At 50.5% G+C, this 18965-nt stretch overlaps 3 protein-coding genes across 3 annotated transcripts; all 3 read right to left on the reverse strand.

Annotated features, from left to right (window-relative positions):
• Window positions 1-1904: 1904 nt before the first annotated feature.
• Window positions 1905-7026, reverse strand: LOC112638468. The gene is made up of 2 exons (XM_025410296.1): window positions 5548-7026; window positions 1905-5453 (listed from the first exon to the last, which is right to left on the reverse strand). Exons 1-2 carry the CDS (start codon window positions 7024-7026, stop codon window positions 1905-1907), a joined length of 5028 nt encoding a protein of 1675 aa, XP_025266081.1.
• Window positions 7027-12491: 5465 nt separating this feature from the next.
• LOC112638464 lies at window positions 12492-13589 on the reverse strand. Its single transcript, XM_025410292.1, has one exon. It carries the CDS (start codon window positions 13587-13589, stop codon window positions 12492-12494), a length of 1098 nt encoding a protein of 365 aa, XP_025266077.1.
• A 535-nt stretch (window positions 13590-14124) lies between these two features.
• Window positions 14125-15261, reverse strand: LOC112638465. The gene has a single exon (XM_025410293.1). It carries the CDS (start codon window positions 15259-15261, stop codon window positions 14125-14127), a length of 1137 nt encoding a protein of 378 aa, XP_025266078.1.
• Window positions 15262-18965: the final 3704 nt, after the last annotated feature.

Below are 18965 nucleotides of genomic sequence, written 5' to 3' on the forward strand. Positions count from 1 at the left end.
TTATACGATCTCGTTTCGAGATCTCGCTGCCAGGTCAGAAAGAGTTTGGCAGTGTGCGAGTCGAGAAATCGAAAGTGAAAAAATCGAAAGTGAAGAAGTGAATATTTTATTTCATCGTTCTTGTGTATTTTATAAAATGGCCGAAGAAAATATCATTATCATTAATGATGACGATGATGATGTTATGATCATCGATGATGACGATGTGATGATTATCGAAAATAATAATGTGAGGATCATTGAAAATGATAATGTAATGAATATTGATGAAGATGACGAAGATGACGAAGATGACGCCGATATCGAAGTAGAACCCTTTGCGAACAGCGATTACGAGAGAAGATTTCGTCAATAATGATGAACAGTGATGAACTATTACAAATAAAAGAACGAAATTTAGACTTACCGAGAATATTGACGATGAACGATACAATAAAAATATGTTGCATATCGTTCTATTATGTGGAATGTGGACTGAAATATTGTGCGGAATGCTTCCTGGAACTATCGTTTTTATTCCTAGAAGCTAGTGCTGTACGGGAACATCGCTGCATATATTATCAACATTTAAGCAATATGTCTTGCAAAGAGTGCAGAAGATCTTTGAATCAAATACTGCCGTGCGACATGTGCCCCATGTGCACACATTAAAACATTGTAAGTACTATTTTTTAAATCTTAACTCTCTCTAACTACGCTTGTATTAATTTGTTCGCGAATGACTTAGCCGTGGAGACAGGCGCGACGATAAATGACGACAATGAAGACACCACAACTTTTTGCAATAAAGATGAGCCACGACACGTATATTTTTTGTTCTTTTTATAGAGTTTTTATTTTTAACACCACACAATTAAAGAAATAAAATTTACACAAAAAATATATTTGATTACAGATACTGAAGTGAAGCGAGAATAACGAAAAGTCCGAGTGAGTAAGCGGTCGTGTACAATAAGCGGTTTTTTAGCGAAGCGGTTGAACTGAGAAAGCGGTTGTGCGAAAAGTGCGAGACTTCGGTGTGCCCTCGCGTTGGGCCCATTATATACCGGGCGGATTTTTGGGTCTCGTTGCGACGTGGCCCAATGAACTTTAAAATTTGGCGGTGACCTCATGGCGCCGCACCTAATTGGCCGCCGATGAGGTCAGGAAATAGGCGGTTAACATTTGTCATGCGTACAACTTTTTCCGATCAGCTGATTGGCGATCAGCTGATCGTGACGTACGGGCGCGCATGCCCGTTCGTTGCGCGGATTTCGGCGACAGTTGACAATGTTATTGTCAACTGTTGTCACTGAGCGTTTTTGTGCGACCAAAAAAAGAGAGAGATGACTTGAACGGTTGGCTTTTAGTCAACAATCGATTTTTCGAGAAGTTTCTCGCCGCCCGTTATTTTCGAATTTTCGGGCTTATAATAGAAAATGCGGATTTCATTGGTACGCGAATTTTTCCGCATATGCATTTCGAACATCCCGCCCGCCTCGTCAGTACGTGACGAAATTTATTGGTGTGCGCGGTTACGGGCAGGTGTCGCGTACTGTTCTAGTGGCGAGCCATGGATCGCGATCAATCAATGGAATGTGTGACGTCATGCGGGAGCACGTGTTGTGCAGTTCGAGCGAATCCGTTGAGAAAATGAGTAGTGCGGTGATGAAGTGAGAATATGCAGTGAATGTGATGAACTGAGTGTAAGGTGTTTGCGTGCATGATCTCGCGAATGTAGTGACGCTCGAGTGACAGTGAATGATGAACAACTTAAATGATGTGAAGTGATGAGCGACGGTGAAAAAAGAGGAAGGAATGATAGTGCGGTCACATGTGATTAAGCGGTGGTCACGCGCGGTATGATTATCGGCGTTCTCGCGGTACAGGTAAGTAATAATGATAAAAAAAATGATTTTTCTCGCTCACGAGACCGGAGTTGTTGGTGCTGCGGTGTCGGCCCCCGGCAGGAGGACGATTTTCGCGAGTGGCCGAGTAAACTTCGACGTCGCCGTGCGGAGGGTGACCACGCGGGTGATTCCATCGTCTCCGGGGTGCAGTGCCGTGATGCGGGCGAGCGGCCATCTGGTCGGGGGTGTGATCTCGGACCGGAGCAGGCACAGGTCGCCGATGCTGGGGCCGGTCTCATCCCTGGTCCATTTCGGTCTTGCGGCCAGGGTGCCCAGGTATTCGCGCGACCACCGTTCCCAGAAGTGGTCGCGCATCTTCTGGAGAAGTCGCCACCGGGAGAGTGCAGTGTCCTTCTCGGCGGTGAGGGGCGGTTCTGGGACGGCCAGAAGGGGCGCTCCGATCAGGAAGTGCCCGGGTGTGAGTGCCGTCACGTCGTCGGGGTCGTCCGTCAGCGGCTGTAACGGGCGTGAATTCAGGCACGCCTCCACCTGAGCGAGGAGCGTCGCCATCTCCTCGTAGGTGAGGGTGGCCTCGCCGATGACCCTGCGGAGATGGTGCTTCGTGGATTTTACGGCTGCCTCCCAGAGTCCGCCGAAGTGTGGAGCTGCCGGGGGGTTGAATCTCCATCTCACGCCGTCGGAGGTTGTAGCGAGAGCTATCCGACGGCCGTCGGAGGAGGAAGCGCGGAACAGTTCTCGTAGCTCTCGATCCGCCCCGACGAAGTTCGTGCCGCAGTCGGAGAAAATTTCATGGCAGAGGCCTCGCCGGGAGACGAAGCGGCGGAAGGCGGCCAGGAATGCCTCTGCCGAGTAGTCAGTGACGGCCTCGAGGTGAACGGCCTTGGTACTGAGGCAGACAAAGACTGAGATGAAGCCCTTGCTCGCCTTGTGGCCTCGCCCCTTGCTGGTCCGGATGAAGATCGGGCCGGCGTAGTCGACTCCGGTGCGCAGGAACGGGCGTGCAGGAGTCACTCGCTCTCGGGGGAGATTGCCCATCATCGGTTGTGGAGCGGCGGCTTTCCATCGCGTGCAGGTGACGCATCGGTGGATGACCCGTTTAACGACCGCTCGACCACGCAGGATCCAGACCCGTTGGCGCAGCAACCCGAGGGTGAGCTGCACTCCTCCGTGCAGGGTTCGCCGGTGACAGGAATCGACCATCAGGTGAGTCAGCCTGGATTCCGGCGGAATTATAATGGGATGCCGCTCGTCGTGAGACAGCATGGCGTGTTTCAGTCGTCCTCCGACACGCATCACTCCGCTGTCATCGATGAACGGATTCAGACTCGTGAGCGGACTCCGCGGTGGCAAGGCACGTTCTTTGCGTAGTGCGTTGAATTCGTCGTGGAAGTGCAGTGCCTGAGTGGTGTGAATCCAGCGAGTGAGTGCGGTTTCGATTTCGCAAGCTTCGAGTGATCGTGCGGTGTCAGTGGTGCCGCGAGGTCTCCGGGTGTCGTTTCGTCGCCATCGAAGACACCAGGCAGTCACTCTGAGGAGCCGGTGCAGCGATGAGAACCGGAGAAGGAAGGCCGACTCAGAAACGTCCTTGACGGCAGCCGCCAGTGAGGCGACGGCTCTACGCTCCGGCAAGTCAGCGTCCAGCAGGGCGCCGTCGTCACTTGGCCACCTCGCCTCGTCCTCTAGGAGCCAGGATGGTCCGGTCCACCAGAGAAGATGATCGGCCAGGTCGTCAGGCAGGATGCCTCGGGAGGCGCAGTCAGCCGGGTTATCCCTTCCCGGCACGTGTCGCCATCGCGCTTCGGGCAGTTGCTCTTGGATCAGAGACACCCTGTTGGCCACGTAGGTCTTCCAGCGGGAGGCGTGACCGTGAATCCAATGAAGTGTTACCTTGGAATCTGACCAGAGGAAGACGGGGGCTGCGGACAGACTCAATAAAGTGCGCGTGTGAGCAACGAGGTTCGTTAAGAGGGCGGCAGCGCACAACTCGAGTCGCGGCAAGGACACGGGCTTCACGGGGGCGACCTTGCCCTTCGCGTTGAGCAAGTGGATCGTGGTGCCCTTTTGAGTGGAGGAGCGGAGGTACACCACGGCGGCGTATCCTCGCTCCGATGCGTCGGCGAATCCGTGGAGGTCAACGTGTGAGTGCGAACCGTCGCTGCCGAGCCAACGAGATACCCTTATCTCGTTGAGGCGTGGGAGTTGAGTGAGCAGGCTCTTCCAAGCAAGTGCGTCCGTTGATGGAAGAGGAGCATCCCAGTCTAGCTTCTGGAGCCAGGCGGACTGGATTAAGATTTTTGCTCGCATCGTGACCGGAGTGAGCCAGCCCAGCGGGTCGAACATTCGGGCGGTCTCAGACAGCACGCGTCGTTTAGTGAGTTCATCGAAGTGACGCGCCTGTTGTGAAAAGGTGAAGTGGTCACCGGCCGGATGCCAGTGAAGACCTAGTGTGGTGTGGCTTTCGTGAAACCACGAGTGAGGTGAGTGGGTGAGCCGGTGCTCGTGCGGAACGCCGTCCAGGATGCGGAGGTCGTTCGTCGCCCACTTCCGAAGCGGAAACCCGCCCGCCATGCAGAGGCCGCGGAGCTCTCGCTGGGCTAAAGTGGCTTCCGAAAGGGTGCCGGCGCCGGTCACGATGTCATCCACGTAGGTATCGCGGCGCAGCGCGGCAGCTCCCCGCGGGAAACGTGTACCCTCGTCATCGGCGAGCTGGTGCAAGGTCCGTATGGCAAGGAACGGCGCGCACGCCAAGCCATACGTGACCGTTCGTAGGCGGTATTCGCGGATGTCGTCGGCGGCACTGTGCCGCCAAAGTATCCGCTGATGATCGCGGTCGTCCTGGTGGATGAGGATTTGGCGGTACATCTTCTCGATGTCCGCCACGAAGACATAGCGGTGCCAGCGCCAACGAAGCAGCACGTCCGCGAGAGCTGGCAAGAGGTTGGCTCCCGTCAGTAGGCTGGCGTTCAGTGAGGTGCCCAAGGTTGTGAGCTGAGAGCCGTTGAACACAACCCTGAGCTTCGTAGTGGTGCTCGTCTCTCGCAACACTCCGTGATGCGGTAAGTAGCACCGTGCGGTATCTTCCCGTTGTGATGATGAAGTTACAGCTTCCATGTGTTGCAGGTCCTCGTAGTCCTTCATGAAGCTGCGGTAGAGGTTGCCGAATCGAGCGTCCTTCTCGCAGCGGCGCTCCATGGCGTGGAGCAAACGCTCGGCCGGCCGGCGGGTTTCTGGCAGAGAGGGTGCAGTTCCGGCGAAGGGAAGCCTCACCATGTAACGCCCGGCGTTAGTGCGTGAGTGCTCGCGGGCGAAGATGTCTTCGCATCTTTTCTCCTCAGGAGTGAGCGCGACGGGAGCGACAGGTTCCTTTTCCTGCTCCCAGAAGAGCTTCACGAGATCGTTCAGCTCGTGATCGACCGTACATTGATGGGCGGTGTGGCCGGCTTGTTTCGTGGCTCGATGACCGCCCGACAAGATCCATCCGAGTGAGGTCCTTTGCGCTATTGGCTCGTCCTTACGTCCTTTGCGGAGCCCATCCTGGAGGATGGCGGAGTAAGCGTCCGCGCCGAGCAATATCTCGATCTCGGTCAAGGTATTGTGGATCGGCTAGCGGGAGGCCGCGTATGTGGGGCCAAGTGATGCCGGATCGCACGACGGGCCCCTGGTACGCCGAGAGACGCGGGAGAATGTACGCCTGCACCGGGAATGCTGCTCCAGTGATTGGGGAGGATAGCGTCATTGACAGCCGTCCACGAGTTGCTCCGGTTGCTCCTCCGATCCCGGCTATCTTCATCGAAGAGCGGTCCCGCGGCAGACGCAACCGCTGGGCCAGAGCCTCCGTGACCAGAGAGACCTCGGACCCTTGGTCAATTAGCGCTCGAACGTCGTGCGGTCTCCCCAGGTGGTCTTTGATGGTGACCCGAGCGGTGGCGAGAAGGATCGCCTTGCGGTCAGACGCGAAGTGCGTGGCAGACAACGAAGCTGCTCCATCGGCTTGCGAGTACGCGTCGTGCAGCATAGTGTGGTGTCGTGCCTTACATGTGAAGCACGTTTTCGTCGATTGGCATTTCGCCAGGAAGTGGTTCCCGAGGCAGTTGAAGCAGAGCTTGTGCGCCTCCACCAGGGTTTTCCGTTCGGTCGCGGTCTTGGCTTTAAACGTCGCGCACTGCATAACGGAATGTTTCTCTTTACAGACGGCGCAAACTGAGGAGTCCGAAGCGCGCTTCACGAAGTGAGACTTCGCGGACCGGGAAGCTTCTCCGGATTTCGCGACGGTGGCTGGCTGCACGGCGTTCAGCGTCAGGATTTGCTTCGCGATGAAGTCCATAAGCACGTCGTTACTTGGCGGATCGACGGAGTCACGGATGGAGGACTCCCATTGCATCCGGGTTTGCGCATCGAATCGCTCGATAAGTAAGTAATTAAAGAGGTCCATTCCATGCGTGTCTATAGGCCTGGCAATGCTCTCCTGAGCATTAATGGCAGTGGTGGCGGCATTATAAACGCGGCTAAGCTCGTCGGCAGTCGCGGCTTTCATTTTTGCCACAGCGTTAAAGGCGGCGAAGTTGGCGCGAATGAGTTCCCGCTTGTTCTCATAATGTGAGCTGAGGATGGACCAGGCTCGCTCGTAATTGCCCCCGACAATTGGCAACGATCTTATTAGCTTTTCCGCAGGACCCTGCAAGCTCGTGCGGAGATAGTGCAGCTTTTCCACGTCGGAGATGGACGCATTGCTGCCGACGATGGACTGAAAGATGTCGCGAAACGCGGGCCAATCTCCGTATGCCCCAGAGAACGACTGGAGCTTGATCCGCGGCAACGAAGTTTTGAGCGTCTGCTCTTGGCGCTCGGTCTTGGGCGTGATCGACGCCTCGTCTTTGAGACTGTTCGCGTATTCGACAAGTATGCTTCGCTGAGACACGTAAGTTGATTCCGCGATATCGATAAAGTCTGCCTTAGCGTACTCACTCTCGAGATATTTATCTTTCAGAGTTGTCCTGATGAGGTCATGATGAGCCTCAAATTTGGTCCACAGCGTGTCGAGGATGCGGAGGCGAGCCTGGACTGCTTCGGCCGTGATGCTCGAGACGCCCATCTTGCGCAGATTGTCCACGGAGCGGGACATTCGCCCGTGGAAGTCGTTTTGCGCTTCCAACAACGCCTTCAAATCGGCACTCATCGTAACTGTTTCTTTTTGCACAGGTTCGCGCACTAAATGTCACGAGAACGTCACTCACGAACTGCGGATGCGGATGGCGAATCCGGCTCGAAGGACCAGAAAATGTTCGCGAATGACTTAGCCGTGGAGACAGGCGCGACGATAAATGACGACAATGAAGACACCACAACTTTTTGCAATAAAGACGAGCCACGACACGTATATTTTTTGTTCTTTTTATAGAGTTTTTATTTTTAACACCACACAATTAAAGAAATAAAGTTTACACAAAAAATATATTTGATTACAGACACTGAAGTGAAGCGAGAATAACGAAAAGTCCGAGTGAGTAAGCGGTCGTGTACAATAAGCGGTTTTTTAGCGAAGCGGTTGAACTGAGAAAGCGGTTGTGCGAAAAGTGCGAGACTTCGGTGTGCCCTCGCGTTGGGCCCATTATATACCGGGCGGATTTTTGGGTCTCGTTGCGACGTGGCCCAATGAACTTTAAAATTTGGCGGTGACCTCATGGCGCCGCACCTAATTGGCCGCCGATGAGGTCAGGAAATAGGCGGTTAACATTTGTCATGCGTACAACTTTTTCCGATCAGCTGATTGGCGATCAGCTGATCGTGACGTACGGGCGCGCATGCCCGTTCGTTGCGCGGATTTCGGCGACAGTTGACAATGTTATTGTCAACTGTTGTCACTGAGCGTTTTTGTGCGACCAAAAAAAGAGAGAGATGACTTGAACGGTTGGCTTTTAGTCAACAATCGATTTTTCGAGAAGTTTCTCGCCGCCCGTTATTTTCGAATTTTCGGGCTTATAATAGAAAATGCGGATTTCATTGGTACGCGAATTTTTCCGCATATGCATTTCGAACAAATTCAATATCTTTTTTCTGTTACAGGAGCAACCATCCCCCAGACCCGGCGACCCCCCCTTCCCCCCTTCCCCCAAATATATTATATTTTTTTATATTTTTATATTTTAAAATTTTATTAGAATTTTAATTTTAAATACACACACACACACAAATGTATAATACACACATTTTATTAATTTTTATTTTTTAATTGGAAAAAAAATATGATTATTTACAGAACCTCCCCTGCGCTAGTTATAAGTATCGTTCTCTCTTATGTGTTAATCTTAAGTCTCTCTCTCGCACGCGTTGCTCTCGCGCCATCACCCCCTCTCTCAAGCGTCGTCTTTCAAGCGTTGCCTTTCAAGCATTGTCTTTCAAAAGAAAGCTGCTGGTTTTTTTTTATAGTGCAGTTGTTTGTAGACTCAATTCTTTTGTTTTCACGATGCGTTTTGGAGATGGCTGCATATGGTGTCTCTGCTACGATTTCGGACCGAGATCTCGTCATATAGTTCAGAACTGTGAACGTGAGTTCATCGCTCCACGTTATATGTATACCATAAAACGCTGAAAGAGTTTTTGATAAAATGTATCAACACCTTACGTGGTTTAAATTGTGGAAGAATAGCTTTATTAAGTTATTCTTTAGTGTAATTTTAAAAATTACATTTGATTGGCGTTTGGAGGTAAGTAGCGTTTGCATGTACGTGTGATTTTTTAAATTAGATTATTAAAATAATTATTTATTATTTATTATTTAGTTTCAGAGAGAAGTTGAACTTCCAGGATTCATAAACATACAGCGTGTGTCAAAAGTTCCGGGACGGCTGGATAATTTGAAAAATACGCATCACAGAGGAAAATGACCTAGACAAAAGTTGTAGGATTTTTCCCGGGCAATCCGACGGTGACCTTAGATTTGACCTTGGATAGTCATTTGAAGGTCACATAAAGATTACCTTCAATTTCTTAAATGGAACCCCCTATTTTTCATTGCATATTCTTGTAGCTTATCTCGAGAGCTTTCCAAAACACTATAATTAAGTACCTTTTTATTAAGTACTTTTTGAGTTATAAGGCTTGAAATAATTTCTTAATTTTACATAAACCATAAAATATCTAGTAAACCATTCATTTTTCGATTATCTTACCTTCATACTTTTATGTACAAAATAATGAGAGGAATCAATTGGTGTAAAGAAAACATACAGTTGTTTTTAAGAAAAAATATGGAATTGTTAATTGCAAATTGTTAATTCCATTTAAGAAATTGAAGGTAATCTGTATGTGACCTTCAAATGACTATCAGAGGTCAAATCTGAGGTCACCGTCGGATTGCCCGGGAAAAATCCTACAACTTTTGTCTAGGTCATTTTCCTCTGTGATGCGTATTTTTCAAATTATCCAGCCATCCCGAACTTTTGACACACGCTGTATATCATAGACAGTGGGTGCGGATGATACGTCGAGCTCGACGGGAAGATATTTTAGATATATGGGGCGACACTCCGGACAGTCGCCATCGTCAGGTCGAAGATGTCTTCGATCTGCGGCGGCTTTTCGGGGAAGAGCCCTATCTGAAAATCATCCACGAAGAAGAGTGGATCCTAGGTGGAAACGTGTGGATGCCACAGGACGATTTGATGGCTCTAGCAGGTTAATGTAAGTACTATTTTTATATTAAATAAATTGTTAAATGTTTTATTAAAAACTAATAAAATGTTCGCGAATGAGTTCTTCGAAACGAGAGGCGCGACAGAAAAGGTCTTGAACTCGGACACTGCACAATTGAGAAAAAACAAGCCACGACAAGTATGATTTTTTTGTACTTTTGATAGCTTTATTTTTAACACCACACGATAAATAAAGGTTTACACAAAATATATATATTTTTCAGAACTCGAAAAATATTGCCGAAATTAATTCAAGTCCGTAATCGAGAGGAAAGTCCGAGTGAAAAAAGCGGTCGAATAATACTGCGGTTCGCGAAGCGATAAGTGCGGTTTAGCGAAAAGTGCGAGACTTCGCCGTGTCCTCGCGCGGTGCTCGTTATATACCGGGCAGATTTTTGGGCCCGTATCGACGTGGCCCAATTAACTTTGTATTTTGGCGGTGACCTCAGGGCGCCGCGCGTCATTAGCCGCTGATGAGGTCTACCGCTGACAATGAGTTAATTGTCATGCGCGCGATCTTTTTAGATCAGCTGATTGGTGATCAGCTGATCGTGACGCATGGGCGCGCATGCCCGTAAGCTATACAGTTTTCGGCGACCGTTAACACTGTTATTGTCAACGGCAGCGACAAACGTTTTTTGCGGTGGTAACAAAATAGAGATAACTCGAACGATCGGTTTTTTTTTTATAAATAGAAACGTCGAGAAGATTCTCGACGTCCGTTAATTTGAAAAATTTCGGTTTTCAGTAATAATGAGCTGAGATGATATGCATGCGAAATATGAATTTCAAACATCCCGCCCGCCTCGTCAGTACATGACGAAATGAATGAGTGCGTGTAAGTACTGACAGATGTCATGAACAGTTCGATTTGTGAGTTGTGAATCGCGCGTGATGAATGGAATGTAACAACACGTGTGATTCAGTCTATTGAAATTTTCGCTTGAGTGAGTGTTGCGTTTTGGTGAAATATTGTGACGGTGAATAATGAGAAACATACTCGTGATGTTGTGTACAATATGTAAAAGTATTGGCGGTTGATTTCCAAAACGTGGAGTGCGATGATGAGTGATCGTGAAATTGCGACGTGAAAATGAAAAAAAAGGAAAACGCGAGAAGACAATTAATAACGCGATCCGCCGATCATACGTGAGGTTATAAGTGACGCGAGTGAAGTGCGATGCGGTGAAACGAATTAGTGAGAAACCGCAGCAAAAAAAAAGGGGGAAACGAAATAAGAACGTGTGATTGTGCGGGCTCACGAATCTGGTTGTGATGAGTCTACCCTGGCGTTGTCTCCTGGCAGGACGATGATCTTCGCGAGTGGCCGAGTGAACTCCGAAGATGCGGTGCGGACGGTGACGACGCGTGTGATTCCGTCGTCTCCTGGGTGCAGTGCCGTGATGCGGGCGAGTGGCCATCTCGTCGGAGGCGTGATCTCCGATCGCAGCAGGCACAGATCGCCGATGCTAGGGCCGGCTTCGTCCTTGGTCCACTTTGGCCGTGACGCCAAAGTGCTGAGGTACTCGCGCGTCCACCGTTTCCAAAAGTGGTCGCGCATTTTTTGAAGCCGCCACCGAGATAGAGCGTTGTCCTTCTTGGACGTGAGTGACGGCTCAGGAACGGCCACGAGGGGGGCGCCGATGATGAAGTGCCCTGATGTTAGCGCCGCCAGATCGTCGGGATCGTCCGTCAGCGGCTGCAACGGACGAGAATTTAGGCACGCCTCCACCTGAGTGAGGAGGGTCGCCATTTCCTCGTAAGTGAGGGTGGCTTCGCCGATGACCCTTCGGAGGTGGTGTTTGATGGATTTGACGGCGGCCTCCCACAGTCCGCCGAAGTGTGGTGCTGCGGGGGGGTTGAACCTCCATCTCACGCCGTCGGAAGCTGCTGCGTGAATTATCCGACGGCCGTCGGAAGAGGAAGCGCGGAACAGCTCCCGCAGCTCACGGTCAGCTCCGACGAAGTTCGTGCCGCAGTCGGAGAAGACGTCGCTGCAGAGGCCTCGCCGGGAAACGAAGCGGCGGAAGGCAGCTAGGAACGCCTCAGCCGTGTAGTCCGTGACTGCCTCCAGATGGACCGCCTTGGTGATGAGGCAGACGAAAACTGCGATGAAGCCCTTGGATGCCTCGTCCTTTGCTGGCCCGAATGAAAATAGGGCCGGCGTAGTCGACCCCGGTGCGCAGGAACGGGCGTGCAGGAGTCACTCGTTCCCGGGGCAGATTGCCCATGAGTGGTTGCGGTGCGGCGGCTCTCCACCGCGTGCAGGTGACGCATCGGTGGATCGCTCGCTTGACGACTGCTCAACCACGTGGGATCCAGACTCGTTGACGAAGCAACCCGAGGGTGAGCTGCACTCCTCCGTGCAGGGTCCGCCGGTGGCAGGAGTCCACCATCAAGTGAGTCAACCTTGACTCCGGTGGGATAATGCTGGGATGCCGCTCGTCGTGAGACAGGATGGCGTTCTTCAGTCGTCCTCCGACTCGCATTACACCGCTGTCGTCGAGGAACGGACTCAGCTTGGTGAGGACTTCTGGCTGGCAAGGCGCGTCCTTTGCTGAGTGCTGTGATCTCGCCGAGGAAGTGCAGAGTCTGTGTGATGCGGATCCAGTGAAGGAGTGCGTCTTCGATCTCGCAAGACACGAGTGAGAGTGCGGTGTCAGCGGTGGTGCGAGATCTCCGGGTGCCGGTCCGTCGCCATCGAAGACACCAGGCTGTCACTCTGAGCAGTCGGTGCAATGACGAGAAACGGAGCAGGAAGGCCGACTCGGAGACGTCCTTGACAGCCGCCGAGAGGGAGGCGACGGCCCTTTGCTCCGGCACAGCAGCGTTCAGCAAGGCGCCGTCGTTGTTCAGCCACCTTGCTTGGTCCTCTAAAAGCCAGGATGGTCCCGTCCACCACAGAGGATGACCGACCAGGTCGCTAGGCAGAACTCCTCGGGAGGCGCAGTCAGCTGGGTTGTCCTTGCCCGGCACATCGTGCCTCGGGCAGCCGCTCCTGGATCAATGACACTCTGTTGGCCACGTAGGTCTTCCAGCGGGAGGCGTGTCCGTGGATCCAGTGAAGAGTGACCCTGGAGTCCGACCAAAGGAAGACTGGAGCTGAGGACAAACTTAGCAGAGTGCGCGTGTGAACGACGAGGTTCGTCAAGAGGGCGGCCGCGCATAGCTCGAGTCTCGGCAAGGACACGGGCTTCACGGGCGCGATCTTGCCCTTAGCGGTCAGCAGGTGGAGTGTGGTGCCCCTTCCAGTGGAGGAGCAGAGGTACACCACGGCGGCGTACCCTCGCTCCGATGCGTCGGCGAATTCGTATAGTTCGACGTGTGAGTGCGGACCGTCGCTGCCGAGCCAACGAGATACCTTTATCTCGTTGAGGCGCGGAAGTTGCGAGAGCAGGTTCCTCCAAGCGAGCGTGTCCGGTGATGGAAGTGGAGTGTCCCAGTCGATCTTCTGGAGCCAGGCGGACTGGATTAGGATCTTGGCCCGCATTGTGACCGGGGTGATCCAGCCGAGAGGATCGAACATTCGTGCGATTTCGGACAGGACACGCCGTTTTGTAAGTTCGTCGAAGTGACGTGTTGGTTGGGAAAATGTGAAGTGGTCGCTGGCCGGGTGCCAGTGAAGACCCAGTGTTGTGTGACTCTCGTGTGACCACGAGTGAGGTGAGTGGGTCAGCCGGTGCTCGTGCGGAATGCCGTCCAGGATGCTGAGGTGGTTGGCTGCCCATTTCCGAAGAGGAAACCCGCCCGCCATGCAGAGGCTGCGGAGCTCCCGTTGCGCTGCGGTGGCCTCCGAGAGGGTGCTCGCGCCGGTCACGACGTCGTCCACGTAAGTATCGCGGCGCAGCGCGACAGCTCCTAGCGGAAATCGGTGACCTTCGTCGTCGGCGAGCTGGTGCAAGGTCCGTATGGCGAGGAATGGCGCGCACGCCAAGCCATACGTGACCGTTCGCAAGCGGTATTCGCGGATGTCGTCAACGGCACGGTGCCGCCAAAGTATCCGCTGATGATCGCGGTCGTCTGGATGAACGAGAATTTGGCGGTACATTTTCTCGATGTCCGCCAAGAAGACGTAACGGTGCCAGCGCCAGCGCAGGAGTATGTCGGCGAGAACTGGCAAGAGGTTGGCACCAGTCAGCAGACTGGTGTTGAGTGAGGTGCCCGAGGTCGTGAGCTGTGAGCGTTGAACACGACCCTGAGCTTAGTGGTGCTCGTTTCTCGCAACACTCCGTGATGCGGTAAGTAGCACCTTGCAATATCTTCTTGTTGTGATAATGTGGTTACAGCTTCCATGTGTTGCAGGTCTTCGTAGTCCTTCATGAAGCTGCGGTAGAGGTTGCCGAATCGAGCGTCCCTGTCGCAGCGGCGCTCCATGGCATGGAGCAAACGCTCGGCCGGCCGACGGGTTCCTGACAGAGAGGGTGGAGCTCCGGAGAAGGGAAGCCTCACAATGTAACGTCCGGCGGTGGTGCGTGAGTGCTCGCGGACGAAGATGTCCTCGCATCTTCTCTCCTCCGGGGTAAGAGCGACGGGAGCGGTGATCCCTTCTCCTGCTCCCAGAAGAGCTGCACCAAGTCGGTCAGCTAGCGGTCTATCGTGCATTGGTGAGCGGCATGGCTACCCTGGGTCGTGGCTCGGTGTCCTCCCGACAGAATCCACCCGAGGGAGGTCTTCTGCGCGATGGGCTCGTCTTTGCATCCCTTGCGGAGTCCATCTTGAAGGATGACGGAATAGACATCCGCACCGAGCAGTATCTCGATTGAATCTCGGTCTAAATACTGCGGATCGACCAGAGAGAGACCGAGTATGTGGGGCCAGGTGACGCTGGCTCGCACGATGGGCCCCTGGTACGAGGAGAGATGCGGCAGGACGTACGCCTGGACTGGGAGCGTTGCTCCGGTTATTGCCGAGGAGAGCGCCAAAGACAGCCGTCCGCGGGTTGCTCCAGAGGCTCCTCCGATCCCGGCTATCGTCATCGAGGAGCGGAGCCGCGGCAGGCGCAATCGTTGTGCTAGGGCCTCTGAGACTAGAGAGACCTCTGATCCTTGGTCGATCAGGGCTCGGATGTCGTGCGGTCTTCCCACGTGGTCCTTGATAGTGACCCGTGCAGTGGCAAGAAGAATTGCCTTGCGGTCTGATGCGAAGCGTGTGGTGGACAAGGAAATCGCACCATCAGATTGCGAGTATGCGTCGTGCAGAAGCGTATGGTGGCGTGCTTTGCAAGTGAAGCACGTTTTCAACGACTGACATTTTGCCAGGTAATGGTTGCCGAGGCAGTTGAAGCACAATCTGTTTGCTTCTACTAGACCTTTTCGCTCGGCAGCGGTCTTGGCCTTGAACATCGAGCATTGCATAATCGAATGCTTTTCTTTACAGGCGGCGCACGTTGACGAACCGGATGCGCGTTTTACAAAGTGCGACTTTGCGGACCGAGAAGTGTCTCCGGATTTCGCGGCAGGGGTTGGCTGCACGGCGTTCAGCGTGAGGATCTGCTTCGCTATGAAGTCCATAAGGACGTCGTTGCTTGGCGGGTCGACGGAATCGCGGATTGAGGACTCCCACTGCATTCGAGTCTGTGGGTCAAAGCGCTCGACGAGCAGGTAATTGAAGAGGTCCATACCGTGCGTGCCGATGGGTCTTTCAATGCTCTCCTGAGCATTGATGGCAGTCGTGGCGGCGTTATAAATTCGGTTCAACTCGTCAGCGGTCGCGTTCTTCATTTTGGGCACGGCGGTGTAGGCAGCGAAGTTGGCGCGAATGAGCTCTCGCTTGTTCTCGTAGTGAGAACTTAAAATTGACCACGCCCTGTCATAATTGCCCCCGACAATCGGCAATGATCTAATTAGTTTTTCCGCAGGACCCTGTAAGCTCGTACGGAGATAGTGGAGCTTTTCCACGTCGGAAATGGATGTATTGCTCCCGATAATGGACAAGAAGATGTCGCCAATCACTGTATGCACCGGAGAACGGCTGGAGCTTAATTCGCGGCAGCGAGGTCTTGAGTGTCTGCTTTTGATGAGCCTCGACCTTGGGCGTAGTGGAAGACTCGCCCTTGAGTTTGTTCGCGTATTCGACCAGCATGCTCCTTTGTGTCACATAGGTAGTTTCCGCGATGTCGATAAAATCATTCTTTGCGTACTCACTCTCAAGATATTTGTCTTTCAGCGCCGTTACAATGAGGTCATGATGGGTCTCGAATCTGATCCACAGCGTGTCGAGAATGCGGAGGCGAGCCTGAATCGCTTCGGCGGTGATGCTCGAGACGCCCATCTTGCGCAGATTGTCCACGGAGCGAGACATTCGTCCGTGGATGTCGTTCTGCGCCTCCAACAGTGCCTTTAGATCTGCACTCATGATCACTTTTCAGTTTCAGATTCACGCACTATGTCACAAAGTTCACCCACGAACTGCGGATGTGGATAAAAAATCCGGCTCGAAGGACCAGAAAATGTTCGCGAATGAGTTCTTCGAAACGAGAGGCGCGACAGAAAAGGTCTTGAACTCGGACACTGCACAATTGAGAAAAAACAAGCCACGACACGTATGATTTTTTTGTACTTTTGATAGCTTTATTTTTAACATCACACGATAAATAAAGGTTTACACAAAATATATATATTTTTCAGAACTCGAAAAATATTGCCGAAATTAATTCAAGTCCGTAATCGAGAGGAAAGTCCGAGTGAAAAAAGCGGTCGAATAATACTGCGGTTCGCGAAGCGATAAGTGCGGTTTAGCGAAAAGTGCGGTTTAGCGAAAAGTGCGAGACTTCGCCGTGTCCTCGCGCGGTGCTCGTTATATACCGGGCAGATTTTTGGGCCCGTATCGACGTGGCCCAATTAACTTTGTATTTTGGCGGTGACCTCAGGGCGCCGCGCGTCATTGGCCGCTGATGAGGTCTACCGCTGACAATGAGTTAATTGTCATGCGCGCGATCTTTTTAGATCAGCTGATTGGTGATCAGCTGATCGTGACGCATGGGCGCGCATGCCCGTAAACTATACAGTTTTCGGCGACCATTGACACTGTTATTGTCAACGGCAGCGACAAACGTTTTTTGCGGTGGTAACAAAATAGAGATAACTCGAACGATCGGTTTTTTTTCTATAAATAGAAACGTCGAGAAGATTCTCGACGTCCGTTAATTTGAAAAATTTCGGTTTTCAGTAATAATGAGCTGAGATGATATGCATGCGAAATATGAATTTCAAACAAAAATGTATATCTTTTTTTTTGTTGCAGGTGCGGCCTCTCTCAGCTCGGCGCATTCCCTTCCCCATACATTTTGTATTATTTCTTATTTCATATTTTTTATATTTTTTATATTTTTTATTTTCTTTTTATCATTACTTTTTATTCTTAAATTTAAGTATACACACACACACACACACACACACACACACACACACACATAAAAATGTATAAACACACACATACACATTTTTAATAAATTTTATACATTCATTTAAAAAAAAATATTTATTTACATTATCTCCCTCGCACGCGTTCCCTCTCTCTCGCGCCATCGTTCCCTCTCTCTCGCACGCGTTCTTCTCGCGCCATCGCTCCCTCTTCCTCGCACGCGTTCTTCTCGACCTTTCGAATCTCTATTCAGCCTACTGTCCTATCCCAAATCACCCTGTCCTCTTGACCTAGTTTTTTTTTGTGTTACTTTTGTTAGTCCTTCGTCCGGTTGATGGAAAAAAGGATTTGTGTTTCCTTTCCTTTTTTTTTCTTTTTTCTTTCTTTTCTTTTTTTGTTTTATGTCTCCCTCTCGCACGCGTTCTCCTCGCGCCATTGCTCCCTCTCCCTCGCACGCGTTCTTCTAGCACGCGATGCATTTCAAAGAAATGCAGATGTTTATATTATTTATCAACCGAGCATGCGATACAATATTTCATATACTTTCGATAAATATATGGGACCGCGCGTACTTTTTACGAGGCGTTTACGACGATATGGCGATAATGTCACATCTACAGGGTGACCCATTTTAACTTAGGCAGCCAAATAACTCGAAAAATAAGCACACTACGAAAAAATGGTTAGAATCAAAATTTCGTCATTTCGAGGGGGACGTACAATGACGTTAAAATCAGCCCCCCACCCCTCCACCTGGGCGGTGAGGGTGGGCAAGTTTGAAATCTTAAATGGAACCCCCTATTTTTCATTGCATATTCTTGTAGCTTATCTCGAGAGCTTTCCAAAACACTATAATTAAGTACCTTTTTATTAAGCACTTTTTGAGTTACAAGGCTTGAAATAATTTCTTAATTTTACATAAACCATAAAATATCTAGTAAACCATTCATTTTTCGATTATCTTACCTTCATACTTTTATGTACAAAATAATGAGAGAAATCAATTGGTGTAAAGAAAACATACAGTTGTTTTTAAGAAAAAATATGGAATTGTTAATTGCAAATTACATATTTTTTCTTAGAAACAACTATGTGTTTTCTTTACACCAATTGATTCCTCTCATTATTTTGTACATAAAAGTATGAAGGTAAGATAATCGAAAAATGAATGGTTTACTAGATATTTTATGGTTTATGTAAAATTAAGAAATTATTTTAGGCCTTATAACTCAAAAAGTACTTAATAAAAAGGTACTTAATTATAGTGTTTTGGAAAGCTCTCGAGATAAGCTACAAGAATATGCAATGAAAAATAGGGGGTTCCATTTAAGATTTCAAACTTGCCCACCCTCACCGCCCAGGTGGAGGGGTGGGGGGCTGATTTTAACGTCATTGTACGTCCCCCTCGAAATGACGAAATTTTGATTCTAACCATTTTTTCGTAGTGTGCTTATTTTTCGAGTTATTTGGCTGCCTAAGTTAAAATGGGTCACCCTGTATATTATACGATCATAATTTCAATTCAAAAAATGCTGATGTTTATATTATTTATAAACCGAACATGTCCGTACGCAATACTGTTTATCAGCCGGGCATGTAATATAATATTACCATAAAACATCTAACACGCGCCGCCGCCGAAATCCCCTCCGTCCCGCGTGACATCATTCCCCCGCGCCTCCGTAATCCCCCGCGCGCCTTACCCCCCCTGAGAGGACCTGAGTTAGAACTCTCCCTATACTCCTACTACCCTCCGAACATTTATCTGTCTTATCTCAATCATCTAACATGGACTTATGGGACATGATTTTGCATGGAATGATGTTAAAATTTTGGATCAAGATGCCTCGTTTCTCAAAAGAACTACCTCTGAAATGATCCATATTATACGACAGAATAACGGTCTTAACATTCAGAATGATACGGAGAAATTTGATAAAGTTTGTCTTCCTATTGTAAAATCTTTACATTTTTAATTCCATTTTAACCTCTATTTTATTTTTCTCCATTAATTTCCTTTTTATTTTTCTCCATCATCCGTCCCTGAATTCCCTTTCCCCCC

The sequence above is a fragment of the Camponotus floridanus genome, unplaced genomic scaffold, assembly GCF_003227725.1.
Source record: "Camponotus floridanus strain SB8 unplaced genomic scaffold, Cflo_v7.5 scaffold302, whole genome shotgun sequence".
NCBI classification, from domain to species: domain Eukaryota; kingdom Metazoa; phylum Arthropoda; class Insecta; order Hymenoptera; family Formicidae; genus Camponotus; species Camponotus floridanus.